Below are 14,612 nucleotides of genomic sequence, written 5' to 3' on the forward strand. Positions count from 1 at the left end.
TCAGAGGCACCAAAATAAATGTGTTCCCCCCAGAGGCAAATGGGGGGGGGCTGCCAGCTCTGGGGTGGCACTGGTGGGAGTGAACGTGGGGTAAAAATTCCAAGGAAAAAGCCAGCAGAGAAGATGGCAAGGGCTGAGTGTTGTCATCAGCTGCAGGAGAAGGGGCAGGAGCAGGCCAGGGGCTTGCAGTGTTCCAGGAGGAACTGCTCCAGCTGATTCACCCTTTGGGTACTGAAACAAGGTCTTCATTATTTTAATCCATTATTGTTATTGCTGTTGTTGCTGGTACTGTTGTTGTTGTTATTATTAAAGAAAAATAATTGAAGCCATAATCAACTAAATTAAAAAAAAAAAAAAAAAAAAAAAAAAGTGTTAGCCCAAAGGGCAAAATCTTTGGGTGTTGCTGGAGACTGTTTAGAAAGCACCTGGGTGCCAGACAGCCCCAAGAGACTGGGAGCAGGGCAGGGACAGCAGCATGGGCCAAGGCAGCCTTGAGATGTGGGGGAAAAGCCCTGAATAAACTGAATTTGCATCCAAGTGACTTAAGGAGCAAGAAACGTTTTCAAAAATCAAACTTGGCCAGAAGGCTCTTGAGATCGAGGGTTAAAATGAGACTTGAAATAAAAACCTCAGGAACAAATTCAGGTGTCAGTATCCACAACCACCACAGGAGAGCCCGGGGAGGTTCCTGTCCTTTCACCCCAGGAACTGCTGGAACTCCCCAAAACTGAGACGGCAAGAAACCTGAAACCAAAGTAATGAAGAGAAATGGGTTTGAGTGACTGGGATTCTGCTCCCATCCTCAAGAAAAACCCTCAAGGAATAAAAGATGAAAGGGCTGAAATAAATGCTCCTGAAGAGCTGCTGGGAGACAGGAGAGAGGCAAACACAGCTCCAGCTTTTTGAAGCCTTCCCAGGATGTCCCTGGAGCCCTGGAGCAGCTCTTCCTTGTCCATAGGAATGGAATTGGTAGAAATGACAATAAAATGCTGGGAGAGCAGTGCTTGGAAGGAGGAAGCTGCTGTGGTGCTGCAGAACAATGCAGTGAATTTCAGATGTCATGGAGGAGGTGACTGTCCCTGGGCAGGTCCCCAGTGCCAGGACCCCTCTCTCCAGGCTCCTTTGAAGCCGCCCAAAAGGAAGCAGTCTTTGAGAAACAACGAGTTAAAACATAAAATGCAAGGCACTATAAGAAAGCTCAGCATTAGGAAAATACGGAGGTAATAAATTGTCTGAGAGAACAGGACAGGTTGACAGAAAAGAACACTAAAACCATAAAATAACATAAAATTTGGCATCAGTAGCCTCAGAAGTTTTAGGATGAGCCAAGGTCACTAAGACCCTGCCAGGTATACCAGGGAACTACCCAAATTAGGAGAAGTTTAAGAAAAGTTCAAAAGTTTAACCCGAGGAAGACTAACAAGACGACCCCCCCCACCCTGATGAAGGCACCAGAACTCCCACCAGACGACTCCCCAAAATGGAAGACTCCACCTATGTGTGAACATGCACGTAAAGGTGATGTGACCTACACAAACTTGTATAGAAGAGCTGCACTAATTGTTAACCGGGGGAACTCTTTTCCCAGGGCGACCTGGAGAGTTCCCCAACGCGTTGCTAATAAATACCTCCTGCTTATGGACTTGAAACTTAGTCCCTGAGCAGTTTCTATTTTGCCTTTTGGGGCAGATTTGATATCATCATTTGGCGAGCCAGGCAGGAGGAACAGTCCTCCCGAGCCTAGGCCCAGGGGGCCGGGACCTCTCTGGGCCCCCTCGACTGAATTTTGTCGGAAGAGTCTCCCGGACCCCTCGGGCCTTCGTGCATCGGTGGACAAGGACCTCCTGCTCCAAATTAAGAGGTATTTATCCTTTAAGATAAAACACTTTGTTGAGAAGCAGGGTAAGACGTTACCGCCCGAAGAGAAGCCGAGGGGACGCCCTGGCATTAATCCCTGCTGGGTTAGAGGCCCAGAGAGGAGCAGGTGAGAGTCCTGCTGGAACGGAGTCTCATGTGTTCTCCTTTTACCTTGATGTCCTTGGTTTATTTTTTTTTGTGTGAAATATTGTCCGATAAGGTGTTTAAGACCGTAAGGTTGTGATTTAAGGGTTAAGGATACAGACAGTTTATAACTAAGGATGGTCGTTAACTAATCTAGGATTGCTTTCTAGGTCCGGGAGTGTGTCCAAGAATCTCTCTTGGGAAAAGGTTTTGGAATGTGGAGAATTTCTTATTAACATGTAGCTTGAAATTTAAAGGTATGGAGAAAAGTTCTGCTTGTTTGCAATTTTGTCCATTTTCTGTGTTGTTTGTAAAAAGTCTTGTGAAGAAGTGCACTTTGTAAGACGTTTCACAATTTTATATGGGAGGTGATGATACATGTAATCTCAAAAAAAAAAAGTGAATAAGTTAGTGGTAGCGCACTTGAATCCTAGGATAAAAAAATCTGTCTTTTCTGTAATTGCTCCCTTAAGAGTTTGGTGTAATAACTGTGGGAGATAAATGTTGGGAAACGCAAGAAATAGTACTCACCTTTTACTGTATACGGTGTAAAGCAAATCAAGATTTAGCAAAGACCAAGTGAGCAAGATACAACTGTCAGAACACACCTAGACAAGTGTTTGTGTCCTTCTGGTTGCAGTGTCTGTAAGCCATGTATTTTCCAGCTTGCAGCAGTGTCCTGTGGCTATGTGAGAACACAGGTCAGGTACCCAACAGCAAACCAGTATCTCACAGCCTGCAGTCGACATCCTGTGACCTCCCTTGGTAAAGCAGTCTGTTCAGACATAAACCAGAAGGTAGGAATGTTTACATGAAGTGTGCAAGTGGGAGTGAGAGTGACTGAGACACAGCATCTCTGCAGAGTGAGGGGGGAGCCCAGCTCTAGGGTTCCTGCTCTTCACGAGAAGCCAGGCCAGAGACGGACGAAGTGATTGAAAATTCCGTGCATGAAGTGACCCCTCTCACTGTGCCAGGAGGATGCCAACACCTCCCAAACCCTCCTCACATCTCCTGGGTGGTTCTGACTTTTGGCTTTGAAAATACATTTCCTGCTCCTGAGGAGCTGTCAGGTTGATCTTTTGGGCTTCCCACCCTTCCCCACGTGTGTGAACGGAGGAGTATTAAAGATAACACCACTGGGTAGAGAAATATCTCCTTGTTTGCTTCAACAAGTTCTTATTCGACACGATTCTCTTTTAAAAAAAATAAAATACACCTTCTCCCCTCCAAAACAAACTCACAACCAAACTTCAACATTTTACGGCTAGCAAAGGCCTTATAAAGGCTTACAATAATAATGATAAGAGACAGGTATCTAGGTCAGCAGGGCTTTCTACTGCTTGTCTTCACATCTCTACGAGGTTTTGTATAAATATTTCACTGCCTAAAGTCTAATTCCCAAAGCACTTAAATAGCATTCATTAAATACTGACTGTTGACCTTTTGTAACAATTGACAGCTCTCAGGAATTCACAAACATTGCCATGCACTAGAAAACAGCAGGAGAAAAACAAACAAACAAAGTATCTACAACTGGGGTTTAGAATTTACAGTTCTTTTTTCCTAAGTCAGAAAGTTTGTCTGCTACACAGAAACCCCTCAGTTCAAAATATAGAGAACACACTCAAAAAATGTTCATCTTCTGCATTCTTTGACACACAGAATGTCCCAGAAGCAGAATCTGATAGTCCAAATCTTTTATTTCTGGCATTTAACAAGAAACCTGTAATTTTCTAAAGACACATCCTGTAAATTTCCTTAAGAACTTCAAACTACCAGAAATATTCACGTTTGTTTAAGCAAGGAATTTCTTCTTCAGGTCTCTTCTGCACTGCAGATGAAAATGGTCCAGATCACCCCTGCACTATTTCAGCTTTGCTGCAGTTTTTTGCAGTTTTTCAGCTTTGCTGCAGTTTTTTACAGTTTTCACCTTGGCTGCAGATTTTTATTTTTTCAGCTTTGCAGCAGTTTTTTGCAGGTTTTCAGCAGTTTCTGCAGATTTTTATTTTCTCAGCTTTGCTGCAGTTTTTTGGAGTTTTTCAGCTTTGCAGCAGTTTTCTGCAGTTTCTCAGCTTTGCTGCAGTTTTTTCCTCACCTCCTCCAGCGCTGCCTCTCGTTCCCTCAGGAGCTGCTTCAGGCGTTTTATTTTCTCATCCCGAATCGTTTCGTCCAGGTCTGGGGGTGTCAGAGGGAAAGCATCATCCCTGAAAGAGCCCTCAAAGACTGGGGAGCCCCCTTCACAGGACACCATCACCGGGATGCTGGGCCCCGTGGTGCTGTTCTGCTCCTCCTCAGGGTCCTGTCCCAGTGGCACCGGAACCGAGGCCGTGGGAAGACTCTGCTGGGGCAGGAGGGGGGGGGGTGAGACCCCCGAGTTTGAGCTGCTGCTCCCTGAGCTGGGACTCGTGGTCGATCTGCCTGAAGTTCTCCTTCTCTTCCCAGTGTCTGAGAGTGGTGAGGATTTTGTTTTCCTCTTCCTGGTCAGATCCTCCTGCAGATCCCCAGCTCTCTGTGCAGCCAAGAAACGTACAAAAGACACTTGTGTTAAAGTCACCATCACTTGTGCTACAGCACATGCACAAGCACCAGATCTGTGCTGCAAACTCCCCAGGACCACCACAGGGAAGAGGTTCCCAATTTGAGCAAACAATTCCATGTTCAGTATTTTCCTAGCAAAGATTCCCAGCTCCAAACCCCTGAACTCCACCTCAGCCTTTCCTGTGCTCAGCAACCACCTCCTGGTGCTGCTTTTTTAACTCCAGTGTAAAACAAAAGCTCTCTGACTTCACAGAAAACTCAAAGCACACCCACATTCCCAAAAAGCTCAGATGTCAGCAGAGGTGGTGACAAGGCTGCATTCCTCCCTCTGATTGGACATTTCAACATTAACAAACTCTACCAGGAGCAGCCACCAGAGCTGCTGCAGGGCTCCTAATACAAAATTATTAAAACCTGAGAAAGTCCCTGACTGGGTAGAGCAGAATCATAGAAAAGAAAATTTAGAACACTGAGCAGAACCACTTTGGATGGGTAAAACAATTTTAATGCATTAAGATGGAAGTTCTTCCATCCAAGGAACCTTTCCAGAAGCATCCAAAGAAAGTTCCTGCCCAGTGACAAAAAACTAAATTTACAAAGACATTTGTAACTCCACAGACCTGACAGATTCACAAGTTAATTATTTCAGTGAAAGGACCCATGACTAAGGGGTATCTTTCTTTGCAAGTCATGAAAGTGACTGAAGTGCCCTGAAGTAATGGCCCTGGGCTGACTCCTCTGCTACTCTGCTGGCACTGAGCTCCTGGATAAACATAATAATTGTCTGCAGAAGGTTAAATACAAATCAAGACACAGGGAAATGATCTGTGTTCCAATAAGCACCTGAACTGCCCAGCCACAGCTGGAAGGCACAGACTTCTTCAAACCATCTGTTCCTCAAGTTTTCTCTAGTAGAACCCAGAAAAGAGGGCAGAAAAAACCTTAGGAGGTGCTCAGGTTGTGCTGAAATCCCAGAGCTCTGGTGTGGAACTCCAGCAAGTTCTAGGAACAATTCTGGGAGGGACAATAACAATTCCTGATTTGCCCAAATGGATCCAGAGGTGGAAGGGTCCAAACCAACCCAAGCTCTGTAAGGAGCTGCTACCCAGATGTACACATTTTAGCACTGAAAATTTCCAAGATACCTTTTCCTCTTTAACACATTCCTGATGTGGATTTGTTACTTCCACATCTAATGATGATGAACTCCAAGAATAATTCCAACAAGCCTTTTCTTCTGGTTTCTCACAGGAGGTCCTTAGTGGTATTCTCTTAAGGTACACTCTCTCCACCTTAGAGAGACCAAATTTTTTCCTTAATTCCAGGTATTGTTTCCAGTGTGGCTTCTCTTGCTGTTTGTTTGGGATTCCTGGTGAATGCATCTTCTCAGACTGGATCTGAAATACAGAAACAGTGAGAGAGCCATCAATCAATCAATCAATCAATCAACCAACCAACCAATCAATCAAATCACACTCATATACACATAAACTATAAACTGGTTGCCAGGAAAAGAGAAGAACATTTGTTTTTCTGCCATTCTCCAAGAGTGACATTTGCTCATTTTGAGCAGTGATCATTTTCAGCTCTGACATTCTTTGTTACCTGAACTCTCAGCCCTGCAGCACCCAGCACAGCCCAGCTAACAAACCAAGGGCATCACCAGTTCTGAAGCTCAGGGTGACAGAGGAGATGATCAGGCAGGGTCTGATGCTGAAACCATTTCATGTTGGGGCTGATGGCACAACCAAAGCTCCACTGTCCATTGCCTGTACCCAACCTTCTTGTCACCTGAGCTGTTTCTGATCAGGGCCAAGCTCACACCACTCCATCTGCCCCCCACCACCTGGCAAATTTAAGGACTAAAAGCAGCAAACCCCCTGCAGGCTGCTTGTCCCAGAGGCAAATGAGAACACTTGGCATCACCCTGGAAAAAAACAAACAAGAAGCCCCCTGTCTGAACCCTTCTTCCTGCTGAGGAAGAATCAGTTACCTGACAGATAATCACAGAACCATCCTCTGCTGACACTTCTCTTCTGCTTGGTCAGCACAAGCAAGAATAAAACAGCTTCAGCTTGATTTTTATATCCAAAGGCAAATTCATCCTGGCCTCATGAGCAACTGAAAACTCAACCTCCAATCCTCCACAGGCAAAGTCTGTGGGATCTGAGGACAAGGATTTTTAATGTATTTTCAACATTATGACCTTAAAAGATTGTGCAGGTTCCAGTCTGATGGGGGAAAGCCATTCCAGAGCTCAGGAGTTTCTTCTGCCTGACATGAAGCCATAAATCAAAGGAGGTGAATCCCTCCCCACCACAGCACCAAAGGGAGGAAGAGCAGCTCCTGCCCCAGCTCACAGACTGGAGCTGAGGGTGCCACACCAGAGCTTCTCACTGCTGACAAACCTTGCTCTTCCACCTCATTTCCCTCTTCTGGAGCTGCAAACTCCTCTGCCTTACACCACACCTGCAGGCAGTGGTTGTGCTGCCAGAATCTGCCATCAGCAACAACCCTGGGGAGCAGCTCCCAGTGCCCAGCAGCTTGTCTGGGGTTCCAGTTGTTACCCACAATTTATCTGGGAAGGAAATAAAAAGTCAACTTTCCCCTGTCCCTTTCTTGTGCATGTTCTCACTTGCATAGTGCAATCTCACTTTAAAAAACAAACAAACCACAAAAACTATTAATCTATTAATTTCATAGAATCCTAGAATTGTCTGGGTTGGAAGGGAGCTCAGAGCTCATCAAGTCCAACCCTTGCTCCACTCCCCCCGTGGTTCCCAGCCCATGGCACTGAGTGCCACATCCAGGCTCTTTGGAAATATCTCCAGGGCTGGAGAATCCACCCCTTCCCTGGGCAGCCCATTCCAATGGCTGAGCACCCTCTCTGCAAAGAATCCTTTCCTAATATCCAACCTAAACCTCCCCTGGCAGAGCTTCAGCTCTGCCAGGGGAGGTTTAGGTTGGATATTAGGAAAAAATTCTTTAGTCCATGCCCTCTTGTCCCACGGATATCTGCCCAACCCCCCCCCTGGCTCCAACCTCCTTTCAGGGAGTTGTAGAGAGTGATGAGGTCTCCCCTGAGCCTCCTCTTCTCCAGCCTCAACACCCCCAGCTCCCTCAGCCCTTCCTCACAGGACTTGTGCTGGATCCCTTCACAGCCTCCTTGCTCTTCTCTGGACCTGCTCCAGCACCTCAATCTCCTTCCTGAGCTGAGGGGCCCAGAACTGGACACAGGACTCAAGCTGTGGCCTCCCCAGGGCTGAGCACAGGGGCAGAATCCCTTCCCTGGACCTGCTGGCCACGCTGTTCCTGAGCCAGCCCAGGATGCCATTGGCCTTCTTGGCCACCTGGGCACACTGCTGGCTCCTCTTCACCTTCCTGGCAATCCAGACTCCCAGCTCCCTTTCTGCCACTCTGTGCCCAGCCTGGAGCTCCCCATGGGGTTGTTGTGGCCAAAATTCAGGACCTGGCACTTGGAATGTTGAACCTCATCCCGTTGGGATGATCCCAACTCTCCAACCTCCTTTCAGGGAGTTGGAGAGAGTGATGAGGTCTCCCCTGAGCCTCCTCTTCTCCAGCCTCAGCACCCCCAGCTCCCTCAGCCCTTCCTCACAGGACTTGTGCTGGATCCCTTCACAGCCTCCTTGCTCTTCTCTGGACCTGCTCCAGCACCTCAAGCTCCTTCCTGAGCTGAGGGGCCCAGAACTGGAACCCCACTCTAGCCCAGCATTTCCAGTGACAGGATACCTGCACCTGGTTACAAACACCTGTGAACTTGTTAAGAGCCACCACACAGAACCAGGATGACAGCTTGGCAGAGACTGATGGGCACATTTACTGGGGGAGTTACCTTTTTCCAGTCTTCACTGAAAGCACAATCTTGCTGAGACTGAGGTAAAGCAGCACTTGCTGCAGGGGGGGAAAGATTCTTTTCTGTGCCATCTGGGCAGCTCTGTTCCTGTGTCCCTGCTGCTGCCACAGGGGTCACTCCACTGGAAATGCTCCTGCTGAAGGACAAACTCTTCCTCTGGGGCACAGGGGAATTCTGCTGGTGAGCACTTGGTGTTACTACAGCTGCAGATTTTAAGTCATTTCTTAAAACACCTGGTGAGGTATTTTTGGAGTTTGTGAATGGTTTTGAATCTTCCTGAGGCAGTTCCATTCCTTTGCTGTTTGACACCACCAGATTCACTGCTTCACTGGTTATTTTGGTGACTTCAGCAGGATCAGCCAGGCTGGATGTCTCCTCATTAAGTGAAGCATCAGAAGAGGAAGATGCCTGTTTGTCAGCTTGGGCTGAGGGAGCATCAGAGCTTCTTTTGGTCAGCAGATAGACTTTCCCCTTGTACATGATCAGAGCATTATCTTTAAGAGGTGCAAATTTTGTCTGGCCTCCACTAGAACAGAGTGAGATAATATTTGCAGTGTTAACTTCTGCATCCTTGGTGTCTGACAAGGTTTTCAGGATCTTGGAAGCCACGTTATTTGATGACTTTACAGGAATGAGGCAAGAAGCTGCTGACTGGGGACTTTCCTGCACAATCCACTTCATGGGGGTTTGGTGGCACTGCTGCCCATCAGGTGTCTCAGGAGAGCTGCTGCTCAGTATTACTGGTTTGGAAACTTCTGTGTCAGGTTTTGGGGCTGGCAGCTGCCTGGGCAGTGCTGTTCTCACTGTGTTCACTGGTGATACATAAATAACAGTTGGCATTTTTGTGCTGTCAGCTCCTCCAGACACACTGCTTGCTGCAGCTGCCAGAATTTTCTGCTGCACTGCAGGTGGTAAGAAAGAAGCTGGGACAGATCTGACCTGTGCATCAGCTGGAATCTGGAGGTGGTGGCCAGAGGGCAGTGCTGAGGGTGTGACATGAACTGGCAGGGGTTTTGTGTTTACCCACATGAATGCAGCCTGGTGAGACGAGCTCCTTACAGCAGGGCTCTGCAGGGAAAGTTTCTCAGCTGAAACAAAACCACTCTGGATGTCAGGAGCAGGTTTTGGACTGAAAATCTCTTTTTCAGGACCTTCCCTAACTCCTTCCTCTTTGTCTAATGTCCTCGTAAGAACAATCTTGCCAGGAGACTGGAAAGCAGGTATCTTGGCAGATGAAGGTGCAGCAGGACTGCCAAGCTGTGTCTTAAAAGTAAGATGGACTGGACTAGAAATATTCCCTTTGGAATGATGTGGCATGACCGGAGACTGAGCTACTGGCACAAAGCTCCCAGAGGGTTTGGAAATGGGAAGCAAGTTCAGGAGGTTTGTTCCATCTGGTCCCGTCCTCTGAACCACGCGGTACAGGCAGCCTGCAACGCTGCACAAAACAGGGAGAAGAGGAAAGAAACAGAAAAATGAGAGACAGGGCACGTGACCACAGCACACCCCAACCTGCACCACTGACCTCACCCAGAGCTCCCGAGCCCTGCAGATTCATTACTGAAAAAAATAATGCCAGGTCTGATCTCCAGGAGCTTCCCTGCCACAGCCCCCGCGTGGACATTCGGGTCAGCAGAGCTGAAAGGAATTTCCCACTTGTACAAGAAATGGCACCAACTTCAGGTAAAAATAGGTTAAAAGACCCAGAAAACACCTGACATTATCCTCCAGAAAAATCTACTCTCCAGAGCTCACAGAGAAGCCACATTTTTGGCCTTCCCATCTCCCTGCTGTGAAGCAGATTTCAGGAAAGCCTCAGGAAAACACAGAGTGATGCAGAGCAAGATGGGAGCAGGAATTCCCTCAGATACACACAGAGAAAAAAAGAAATTAGGATGGAGAATGCATTTCCTCTGTGGAACAGGATTTGGGTGACAACCTCACCCTCATCCCAGGGACAGGTACAGACTGCACAGGTGGTAACTTCAGAGACAAAACCAAAAACCCCTCAGATGTTACCAGGGTACAAACATTTATGGGAGCAGAATTCCAAGTCTAGGAAGTGAAAGGCTTAAAAAATGAGGAGGAACACGTGGAAACAGCATCAGTGAAATCTGAAGAGTAAATACAGATGGTTTCATTTTTTTTGCAGGTGAAAATAGGAAGTCAAACCAGCAGAAAGAGAGGCAGAACCCTGCCAAACCAAGTCAGTGGTGACTGCTCCAAATAACAAGATATTCCAAGATATTTCAGGTCCAGTGCAGGCCAGGGAACCTTTCCACATCAAGGGAGTTGTCCTGAATGCAGGAATCTCCCCAGAGAACTCCTGGGCTCTCAGAAGAACCTAATTCCTGAAGCACTGCAGAGGTGAGAGGGCACAGAGAGATCAGAGGGTACCAAATGGACTGGAAATTCCATGGAATTGACACAAGGCTGAAAAGAACTGAGGCAAAGCTGCCAGCTCCACCTTCTGCCTCTCTCCAGCAATTAATTAATTAGGAGCACAGACATGAGATCATTTCAGGACATCACACTGTGCTCTGGTTACTGCCCAGTGCCTCTGAAACACTGGCAATGCTCCTGGCAGAGAAGCATCACAGCTTTGGGGGTGATGAGGAGATCTTCCTGTGTCCCACTGGTGTCTGCTCAGGACCAGGGGTGATCCCCAGGACCACGAGGATGCTCCTCACTCCCTCAGCCCAGAGCTCCTGCCACAGCCCCAGGGCTCAGGTTCCCCTCCTGCCCAACAAACCACGTTGTGGTGTCTGAAACAGACACCAGAGCCCTGCTGACCCCTCAGAGTTAACTTCCATGTCAATATTTTAGTACAATTCCCATTTCCAGGCATTCTGAAGCTAAAAGCAGATGTTTATCTGATTTACCAGCTGCAGCATCTTTGGTTCAGAAGCTTCCAGATGAAAGCTGCCACCAGAGGCTTTGGTACCAAAGCAGAGTTGGGTGTTTCACAATCAGAAATGAGAGCAGAAAGGGACAAGCACTGGAGGGCAAGGACCTTGCAGGAATATTTTTACTTAAAGAGAGAGAGAAACTAAAGAGAAACTCGAAAGGTTTGTAGAGCAGAGATTGATTACAGCAGAAAAGACTCATTTTTGGAAGCAGTGGGCACCTCCTGGCACTGCTGACAGCACAGAGCTGGGAAGAGCAGCACTGGGCTCCTGGGCAGCTTTTTGCATCTCCTACAAACTATGAACCCCTCAGTGCTTCTTTGATGACTCCAGGACCAACAGCCCCAACTTTTCTTCTCTCCTATGTATCAGGATCAATATTCTGAAGCTGCCACAAGCTCCACAGACGAGGAGCTGCTGAGCCACCACATTGTTTAGAGAGCAAAGAGGCACTTACCTGCACCCAGACTACCTGGCACTGCACTGCACACAGGCACCAAGGGGCAGGAGAAACCTCAGAGAGGCTCAGACACTCCTCCACCTGTCAAAGCAAGAGGAAACCTCTGACTTTTGGGCAAGAAGATCAAGAGAGGAAGCAAGAAGATGAGAGGCAAGATGCATTTCCTTGAGTATTTCCTCCAGCAGCAATGCCAGGGCCCAGTGCTCACCCCCTCTCCTTTCAGCCTGGAGTCTCCGTTCCTCCCCCTCTCCAGGGACTTAAAAAAATTGGGTGTGAAGAAGGCTGAGGAAGAAATTTCCTTTAAAAGCCCCAATTTGTCTGAACTCCAGCTTGTTCTGCTCTTTGTGGAGCTTTTGATCTGCACACTCCTTGCAGAAGGAAGCCCAGAGTTACAGTTTGCTGGGAAAACCATTCCTTGACTCAAAACAAAGAGGAGGCACTTGGGGAATGGCAAAAAAACAGAAGACAGCAAAAAATAAGGAAATGTTGAGATATTGAGAAGCTGCATCCAGATATTTATCCAAACATCCATGAAAGAGGAAGGGAAGATCTCATGGTCAATGTTTTTGAGATGTTTTTCCTACTTCAGATAAAAGTAGAAAACTCCTCACCCTGAGGACCCCTGAGGCCTCTTCCAGGTGACAGAACCCCCAGGGCTGACGTTTCATGTCACCAAAATGCAATAAATTCAGATACTTTTGAGTGATAAGAGGAGAGCCAGAAGCTGTTTTTCCTCCCCCTGCAGGGCCACTGCTCCTGTGGCTGTGTCAGGAACCCCTCAACATCTTTCTCCAATCACCCCCTTGAGGAATGGCAAATTCTGGAGAACAAAACCAACCCCAAACCCCCTGCAGCCCCCGAGACCTCGCTCAGGAACGCTCAAACCCCCCCAAAATCCAGAGAGAAAAATGACACAAAGATCTCCTCAGACTCCAGTCACACTTCCAAGTTGCCAGAAGCTGCCTGCACTTTGCCTTTACTCCCAGCTGGGGTTTTCAGGCCATTTTTCATTTTCTATGAATAAGAAGAAACCAAGTGGGGACCCCAAGCCTCTACAAACCTCTGGGAACCATCCTCAGTTTTCCAGTGGGCAATGGTGAATTCAGGAAGCAGCAAAACATCATTTATTGTTCACTGGGAACAGACCCAAGGGGCAAAGCAAAACCAACTGATTGTTGCAATTATTTTATAGTCCCACAGCCAATGAGCTGAGTCTTGTAAATAAATATTTTTGTTATTATGACTTGAAGAATTCTGGACATTTAAGCTGACTGTGCCTGCAGGTGGGAATTCTGCCCAGAATTTAGGTCCAAACCATTCCAAGCCCTGGGCTTTTATCCTGATCCAGGAGCTTTCAACAAGGGCAGAAGAAACATTTTCTGTTTGACTCTAATTTTGTACAGAAACCTTTCCACCCCTTGGGGAACATTCCCAGAGCACAATCCTGGGATGTGCTGACTGCCAGGAAATGCTCCCTCTGCTCTCCCAATCAACTCCTTCAGCCACAAAACCTTTGGAAGATCTGCAGAGTTCACCAGCACCAGAGCCACCTAAGCTCTGAGGCTCTGCTGGGCTCAAAGCTTTCCCTGCAGGAACCAGAGAACTCCAGGGGAAGCTCAGTGAGAGCCAAAGCACCCCCAGGCAGCTCAGAGCAGGAATGTGAACAGGGAGCCAGAGATTCCCCTGGCACAGCCAGAGCCAGGATAAGGGTGAGGGAGTTCTGACACCCTGAGAGGTTAAATCCCTGAACCCCGGAATTACGGAATTGTTTTGGGTGGAAAAGCCCTTTCAGACCTTGGGTCCAACCCTGCCCAGGCCACCCCCACCCCATGTCCCTCATCCCCACATCTCCAAGGTCTGAAACCCCTCCAGGGATGATGGGGACTCCAGCCCTGCCCTGGGCAGCCTGGGCCAGGCCCTGACAACCCTTTCCAAATTGGAGAAATTGTTCCCCAGCTCCAACCTAAACCTCCCCTGGCACCACTTGAGTTGTGCCAAAAGTTCCTCTTGTCCCATCCCTTGTTCCTTGGGAGCAGAGCCCGACCCCCCTGGCTCCAACCTCCTCTCAGGGGGTTGCAGAGAGCCAGAAGGTCTCCCCTCAGCCTCCTCTGCTCCAGGATCAGCACCCACAGAGCTCTCAGCCCCTCCTGGCTGCTCCAGACCCTTCCCTGCTCCTCAGGAGCTCTCCCGGGGCTCTCTCAGCCGGAGGTTCCGGTAACCCCGTGCGGTTCCGAGATGTGAAGTGCGGGGCAGGAGGAGGCCCCGGTCCCGGTGCCGTCCCAGCTGCCGCCCCCCGCCCCCGGCCCATCCCTCGCTTCCCCGCAGCCCCGGGAGGGGGAGGATGGCGGGGCCGGGCCCCTCCCGCGCCGCCGAGGGGCGGTGGGCGGGACCGTACCTGGGGGGGGCTCGGGGGTCTCTCCCTGCTCGGCGGAACAGCGGGAACGGGGACGCGGCGGGGGCGCTGCCCGCCCACCTCAGCCCCGCGCCGGGATGGGGCGAGCTCCGGGCCGCCCCGCGCCGCCCGGGGCCCGGTACTCACAACTGCGCGGCGCGGAGCGGCCGCTCCTCTCGGCTGCGCGGAGCCCCCGGCGGGCGGGCGGACATGGCGGGGGGAGCGGAGGGGAGGGAGCGGGGGGAGCGGCGGTGACAGCGGCCGCGGGGACGGTGAGGAAAACGGGCGCTGCGTGACGTCACTTCCGGCAGCCCCACCCCTCCGGTCGCACAACGGCCCCGACCCATCCGGTCACTTCCGGCGCGGCCACTTCCGGGAGCGGCAGGAAGTGCGGAGCGGCGAGAGGAGGTGGCACTTCCGGCGGGCACCGGAAATTGCGGG

At 49.3% G+C, this 14,612-nt stretch overlaps 1 protein-coding gene across 2 annotated transcripts; it reads right to left on the bottom strand.

Annotated features, from left to right (window-relative positions):
• Window positions 1–3,683: 3,683 nt before the first annotated feature.
• LRIF1 (ligand dependent nuclear receptor interacting factor 1) lies at window positions 3,684–14,408 on the bottom strand. Of its 2 annotated transcripts, none has more exons than XM_071768394.1 (4): window positions 14,319–14,408; window positions 8,393–9,851; window positions 5,685–5,936; window positions 3,684–4,510 (listed from the first exon to the last, which is right to left on the bottom strand). In XM_071768394.1, exons 1-4 carry the CDS (start codon window positions 14,381–14,383, stop codon window positions 4,070–4,072), a joined length of 2,217 nt encoding a protein of 738 aa, XP_071624495.1. In that variant the 5' UTR covers window positions 14,384–14,408; the 3' UTR covers window positions 3,684–4,069. The 2 variants fall into 2 exon arrangements, with proteins under 2 accessions (XP_071624495.1, XP_071624496.1); XM_071768395.1 differs by lacking the exon at window positions 14,319–14,408 and adding an exon at window positions 11,777–11,984.
• Window positions 14,409–14,612: the final 204 nt, after the last annotated feature.

Source organism: Heliangelus exortis, chromosome 25 (genome assembly GCF_036169615.1).
Source record: "Heliangelus exortis chromosome 25, bHelExo1.hap1, whole genome shotgun sequence".
Taxonomy (NCBI): Eukaryota; Metazoa; Chordata; class Aves; order Apodiformes; family Trochilidae; genus Heliangelus; species Heliangelus exortis.

Coding starts and splice junctions, on each gene's coding strand:
- LRIF1 (XM_071768394.1), bottom strand. CDS start 14,383: ATGTCCGCCCGCCCGCCGGGGGCTCCGCGCAGCCGAGAGGAGCGGCCG. Junction 5,937..8,392: donor TCAGTGAAGACTGGAAAAAG/GTAACTCCCCCA, acceptor TCTGTATTTCAG/ATCCAGTCTGAGAAGATGCA. Junction 4,511..5,684: donor AATGTGTTAAAGAGGAAAAG/GTATCTTGGAAA, acceptor TTGGCTGCACAG/AGAGCTGGGGATCTGCAGGA.